At 34.2% G+C, this 6,959-nt stretch overlaps 2 protein-coding genes across 5 annotated transcripts in view; both read right to left on the bottom strand.

Moving 5' to 3' along the window:
• Nucleotides 1-68: 68 nt before the first annotated feature.
• On the bottom strand, nt 69-3,314 carry LOC113066214 (eukaryotic translation initiation factor 1A, X-chromosomal). The gene is made up of 7 exons (XM_026238018.1): nt 3,132-3,314; nt 2,574-2,657; nt 2,319-2,422; nt 1,948-1,998; nt 1,368-1,449; nt 1,141-1,232; nt 69-989 (listed from the first exon to the last, which is right to left on the bottom strand). Exons 1-7 carry the CDS (start codon nt 3,145-3,147, stop codon nt 984-986), a joined length of 435 nt encoding a protein of 144 aa, XP_026093803.1. The 5' UTR covers nt 3,148-3,314; the 3' UTR covers nt 69-983.
• Nucleotides 3,315-4,917: 1,603 nt separating this feature from the next.
• The window catches only part of LOC113066211 (ribosomal protein S6 kinase alpha-3), a 34,552-nt gene continuing 32,510 nt past the window's right edge, over nt 4,918-6,959 (bottom strand). For all 4 annotated transcript variants that reach the window (XM_026238008.1, XM_026238009.1, XM_026238011.1 and 1 more), the window contains 4 exons: nt 6,870-6,946; nt 6,677-6,794; nt 6,422-6,562; nt 4,918-6,286 (listed from right to left, as the gene is read on the bottom strand). In XM_026238008.1, coding sequence (XP_026093793.1) covers nt 6,164-6,286; nt 6,422-6,562; nt 6,677-6,794; nt 6,870-6,946 — 459 coding nt within the window. In that variant the 3' untranslated portion in view covers nt 4,918-6,163. The remainder of the gene's footprint in view (nt 6,287-6,421; nt 6,563-6,676; nt 6,795-6,869; nt 6,947-6,959) is intronic.

The following is a 6,959-nucleotide window of genomic DNA, read 5'->3' as shown; positions in this document are numbered from 1 at the left end:
TGTATATTTATAAAAAAAAAATATTAAGGACTATGACTGACATCTCAAAGGCTTAAAATACACATTTCTAGGATTCTGAATGTTGTTGAATTTTATTTCAAAATCACAGGTTTTCTGATCAAAAGCAGCAGAGGACAAAAAGCAACCATCAAAAGCTCATCAAAACAATACACCTAAAAATAACAAGTTATAACCAACAACCAACGTGCTCATTCAAAAGGGCCAGTCTGCAAGAATACAATCAATAAACTCTCATAAATCTTGCCTTAATCGGTCCATTTGCATACAAAAATATTTCCTTATTCTGGTTATTTGCTTTGTGAGCTATCATTTTTGAAAGTAAAAAATGTTTCCATTTTAATCTTACAAATAATTCCGTTTCTGATGTTTACTGTAGTTCAGTATCAAGCTATTACGCTGTAACTCTAAGTAACAACTGTGAAGTAATACACAGAGCTTCAAAATTATTATTTTTTTCATAAATCCAGCAGCCCTGTAAAATAAGTATTCAATTATCATTTATAGCAGAGAAGAAAACTAAAGCAAGATGGATTCAAACACAGAGCTAATCAGAAAGTATCATCCAATGCATCATTATGTGACCAGTAAATCAAGTGACTTCAGAAACATTCCAAAAGACCAGACGTTTTATAGGTATTAGCTTTTAACATACGAGTTTCACTCACTTTTACAGAGCTTCTGAACATGTCTATTAGGATAAAGACTGCAACACCAAAAATAAAATCGGTTATCTTTTTATTGCGAATCCATAGATTCTGTACTGTAACTAAATTCCACTTGATGTGAAAGCAATATAAATACATTAAAAGATAACAAAATTGATTGAAGGTGACAATGCAGTCATGTGTTTAGTCCGTGAAACCAAAAACTTGAGCCGTAATGTTGGAGGGGTGACTTCAGGGGGGGATGTGAGGATATTGTCGCTTCAGGTTGAGAAACATTCTCTTCCCAGTGTATTCCTCTTAGATCTGGGGAAAGAATTTGTTATTGTCAGGCCAAATCACTGATTGATGCTCTGACTACTTACATCATGTCTCCATTTCAATTAACAAATCAAAACATTGAGTTATTGAATTAATCTCAAACTTCAGATTAACATAAGAGTACTTTAGTACTTACATCATCAATATCCTCATCATCATCACCAATATCATCGAACTGAATCTCGTCATCATCACCAGGCCCGAAGGTATCAGTCTCATTGATTTTGGCTGAAAGGCACCAACAATAAGAATTTAATGACATGACATTTATTACAGTTCAGCAAAAAGTTCAGCATATTGCAAGCCAAGAACCTCAGTTCCTCAAGAACCATCTAGAGGGTTTCTCATATTAAATAAACTCACCGTGTTCTGGAAGCTCTCCATAGGCTTTCAGACTCCGAGCCTCATCAGCATTATACTTCAAAATGACATCTGCTTTGTTATCCTGATAAAACATTTCAGAATTTAAAATATCAGATATGAACTCCATAAGAAGCTCTTGGATAAAAGAAATCTGAAGTTTCAACTGCAGCATGAAGCTTATTTTTAAACTACAAGAGTAAAGCTTTTAAATGGCTAAATACTGTAATTCCTTTACAGGCTAACAAAATACATATTTAAAACTTTACACATTTATATTAGTTATATTAAATCACAAAATATGATTATTTATATTATGTATAGCAACATTACTATTACTATATACAGTTACATTAAAATAAGAAATTTAAACCTGATAATCCAGGGAATATACATAATTATGTTTTTTATTATATTTTACCAGAGAATTATAACAATTACATAAAATAATGAAAATAACATAAAATAATGATTTATAGAATAATGAACTCTCAGCAGTCCATTATTCTATAAATCATATATTATAGCTAAATTATTTATTACATTAGTAGAATGATATTAAATTAAGAAACATTTAACAAACCTGGTAGTCCCTTAATCCAATGAGAATGATGTCTGATGAGTTAATCCACACCTACAATAAATATATAAAAAAAAAAAAACAAAGGCCACAAATATGACAAACAATTTGGATTTGTTGTTAAAAGAACTATGTAAACATTCCCCAGGAACGATATAAAATTAATTTAATAATATTTTGTCCTATGCTGAAGTTTTCCAGCATTTCATAAAATCCATGCCTAAAATTAGTTACATCAGTTGGTTTCAAACAATAATAAATGGATTGGCCTAAACATTTCTGTCATGAGCACACAGCCAAGCTCATTCACAAAGTGATGGAAATGCAATCCGCATTCAGTCTGAAGCTTCATAGACTCGATCTGTAAAGTGCACCTTTTTCCGGAGCTTTCCTCGGATGTGACAAAGCCGCTTGACTCCATCAAAACACATGGCCTCCAACCTCCCATTTCCCAACATCTTGATGACCTGAGCATATTCTAGAAGAAAGAAGAAGCTTTTTCAAAAGATGATACAACTAAAGCCAGATCATGTTTTGAAGTGAAGGCAGTGCCCTACATCATGAACACTCATATATATATATATATATATATATATATATATATATATATAAAGAGTATTACAACTCACCTTGTCCATCCTCTTTAAACACCAGCTCCCTTTTCTCAGATTCATTCTCATTCTTACCACGTCGCCGATTCTTTCCTCCCTTACCTTGATCCCGAGAAATAAAAATCATATATTTGGAAAAATGCCATATGACAACGACAAAATGTTGCCTAATAATTGAAAGTACACACATTCAGCAAAATTCCTGGGACATGAAATACATATTAAATTATTGTTAATTTCATGTGTATTTGTCGGGCAACTTTAGTATGTATGATGTCTTTTATAAATATTTTCTTAATTAAACGTAACGTAATCATCTTAGAGCCGATAAAGATCAAAATACATTTATCTGGTCATCTAACCTTTTCATACCCTGACACAACAAGCAGCTTTAATTCGTATTATGAACTTAAGTTCATCAAATACAAGACCAAAAATGAAATCAACTGCCAAAATTAAAAATCAAACACTGACAATAAACTGCTACGTTCAATATCAAGCGCAGCAGCTAACGTTACCTTGTTTGCTAAATTCAAGGCTAACACCTCACACGACTGTCTTTAGAATCCACCTTACCTTTGTTTTTCGGCATATTCTTGAAACGACGTCGACGGCTATCGTATAGTGTTCAGAAACGTAGGGGAAATAGAACAATGTGTCAAATATTTTGCTTCTCAAACGTGCAGTTGTGAGTAGATCAACGACGCTAGCGAGAAACGCTGACAAAGACGCATGCGCAGATCGCCTCGTTCAACAGAGCAAAACTTTATTTACAATCGCAATCAGCTCAGGAGGAGTGGGCTAAATCTAATTTATTATCTGAGACAATATGATGATATTAAAATAAAACGTATATGATATATTAACTCATTTTTGAAAAGGTCAGAAGAACTAAAACATTACTAAAATAGAAAAGGTAAAATTAGAGATATATTCTGTAAAGCTATAGCTATATGTAAACAAGGATAAAATTACAGTTTTAAAGCAAGACGATCTTGATTTAAAATCTGTTAAATATGACAGGATGTTTTATAGTGTGATAGTGATCCTACACTACATACTGTTAATCGATCATCTGAGACTGAAAGGGAGATACAGGTAGGAAATTCATTTTATATATAAATGAAATGTAATTATATGTAATTAAACAACCCTGTTATATGTTTATATTTAGGTCTATATTATTTCAGTTAGCTTATTTTATTTTATTTATTTTTAAAATATTTATTTAATATAAAGTACATATTTTAATCATACGTAATTCACTTTAATTGTTTTATATATAATATATCAATTAAATATAATTACATTATATAATTAAACATCAATATTTCATAAGAACATATTTTATAATATGCATTTACTTTGCTTATTACAAACACACACACACACACACACACACACACACACACACACACACACACATATATATATATATATATATATGCACAATTAAATTTACTTTATGTATAAATAAAATGTATTTAATATATTAAGATGTTTTACACATACACATACAATATATATTCTGCATATGTAAATGAAATATAAGCAAAATATGACATTTATTTACCTTACATAAATTACATATAAAGTACATAATTTATATACTGTAACATTTAATAATTTTATATGTGATATAAATTAAATATGTATATGTCTGTCTGTCCATCTATAAACAATTATATGTAACGCTATACTAGATTACGTTTTAGCTAACAGGAAGCAGTAGATGAGTACATGGAACTTGACATGTAGAATCACCATTTCTGAGGCCGTTTCACTTGCTTGTGTCAAAGAGGAGCCTCTCGATTATGAGTCGAGTACCAGCATGACATCTGGACAACAGCAGCACTTCTCACTGGATGAGAGCGTTAAATATGTTAAAGAAAGTGAGCTGGCCATTACTGAGGATGGCATCTCCACTGTCATTTTCGAGGTTAAGTCAGTGGCATAGACAGACCCTGTTCTACTGTGACATCTGCAAAATTTACCTCTCACTGGGAGGCTACAAGACACACATGCTTACCCATGAGCAGAAGAGACTTCCGGAGCTTTCTCTTCTAAAACTCCAGTAATGTTTAGCTGCTATTAATATTTAAACATTGTAAACATTTTATGTGCATATTCACAAAAACATATCCTTTGTAATATGCATTTCTTAAAAAACAGCTTTAAAATATCATGTATGATTTGACTGATTCCCACAACACTGCCAGCCATGCAAGAACACCAAATATGAAGTCTTTGTTTGCCTTTTCGCTCACCCAGGTTCTTAAGTATTGTGTTATACACTTATGTGAATTCTATAAAAATGAAAACGGTGGGAAAAAAAATAATAATTTTACATTCATCATAAAAGTGTTTTTGTAAAAAACTTTATTTTCTACATGTACAAAAGAAAGAACAGGATAGCAGCTTGCTATATGGACAGCAACGTTTCCAGCACTCTTCCAAGTCAAAGACAGGAAAAAAAATACAACTGAGATGAAAAGAAAATGTACAACATATTTAAACTTGCTAAGAAAAAAAAAACCCTGCATGAAATTAGAAGAATTAAAAAAAAAAAAAAAAGTTAAAGGGTGAACACATCCCCAGTCATGCCAACTTCCACAGAGCTATTAGCTAATATAGCATCTTGCCCATGCACATTTATAAAAATATGTCAAGGCTGCAAGTAGTCACTTAATAAGTCACTACATATATCTCTGAGCATTTCTGTACTTTCCTACATACAAACAAACAGGTCAGCAGGTTTTAGGTGAGGCGATACAGCCGTAACATTTCAATCCCAGCTTATTTTTTTAATTATTTTTTGTATTATGTATTGCATTTCACCTGAGTTCTCTATTTGACATTCTGTGCCGTTTACATGTAGGCCTCCACTGCATTTTTGTGCTTTGGAACTTGTTCATGTTTTTCGTAAAAAGAATGCTAAGCTAACACCAGCATCTGCCATATAAACTTTTGGACTTTCTTAAAGTCTTGTATGGATCTGCTAAAGGCGTCTCCCCTAGATCGCTGTTCAAAGATGACTGGAGAACAAGGTATGTTGGGATACGCCATAGTTATTATGGTTTGGTGGGACTTAAATATGCAATGTGCCCTCAGTGATGTAAAATATCAGGCCAGAACTGGATACAATTTGAATAGTAAGTGTCTACCTGACAGGAATGTATCCCATATACAACATCCCCATACAACTGGAGCTTTTCGCAACTGTGCGCACATTTTGGTGCAGGAATTTGTTGTCATCCTCTAAAATCCACATCCTCCCTGAACACATTAACATCTTAGCTTTTTATAATAACTGAGTTTATATGTATGTTAATATCCATACGCTCAGATAATTTGCACCTCAGTCCACAGATTCTTCATCGTCTTGCATTTAGAGGCTTAGGCGTGATCGTACAGGCCGAAATGTTTTTATTGGCCCTTGTGGTAAAGGAAGGAAGGAAGTGAAGGAAGATTTTAATTGTCCACCAGGGGTCCTCAGAATCACCGCTTGGCTCTAAGGCCATGATGCGTGGTGGGCAGCAAGCAAGCCGACATCAGGCTGTGCTCAAACCAGGCTAGAGGTCATGGGGTTGGAGGTGGAAGATGTTTGCTCATAAAGCAGTAGAGGTCAGTTTTTTCACTCCTCTGCGCTGAGCGAGAATAGAACAGCCCACAGGCTCCAGCATGGGGGGAACGTTCCTATTCAAGGCAGAGTATGTGGCAGCCATCGCCCCCTACAGGAAGAAGAATGTAACACAAACCTTGCTGAATTGAACTGTCCTGTGAAATGTAAAGGTTTCAGGATGCAAATAAGGAATGTACACATTCATAAAATATGTATGGTTTAGGTTTTATGGACAGGACCAAACCTTAACCAGATGGGGGGCATCATGTCTGTTCAGCTGGTATTTGGGGAGCTGGTCTTTGTGAACGATCCAGGGGTGTTTCAACACCTGTGCAGCTGTTAGTCTCTGATGGGGGTCTACATGCAACATCTTAGACACCAAGTCCTGTAAAAGACAAGGTGTTTGAATTATTATTTTTTTTTTGCTGCTGTCTGGTGGGCCTTTAAGGAGATGTTTTTTGAAAAGTATAATTTATATATGCTCTTCTCAACTGGGTACCTTTGCCTCAAGTGAAACAGAGTTCCAGTATCCACCTGTGAGAGAAAACTTCCCACTGCCTATTCGAGCTAGAATCTCCTCCGGCGTGTCCTCTGGGCCATTAGCAAATGGAGTAAATCTGAGGAAAATCCCTGTGTCAGTTGAATACAAACACACATGTTGAAAATATATAGCGCTAGGTTTACATACTTACCCAGTTAACATTGTGTACAGAAGGACGCCTAAACTCCAGATATCACAGGCAGCATCATAACCCTGTTTCTTCAGCACCTGGGGACCAAAA

The sequence above is a fragment of the Carassius auratus genome, chromosome 49, assembly GCF_003368295.1.
Source record: "Carassius auratus strain Wakin chromosome 49, ASM336829v1, whole genome shotgun sequence".
Taxonomy (NCBI): domain Eukaryota; kingdom Metazoa; phylum Chordata; class Actinopteri; order Cypriniformes; family Cyprinidae; genus Carassius; species Carassius auratus.
Note: the sequence above shows the minus strand (reverse complement) of the source record. Positions and strands in the feature narration are given on the sequence as shown.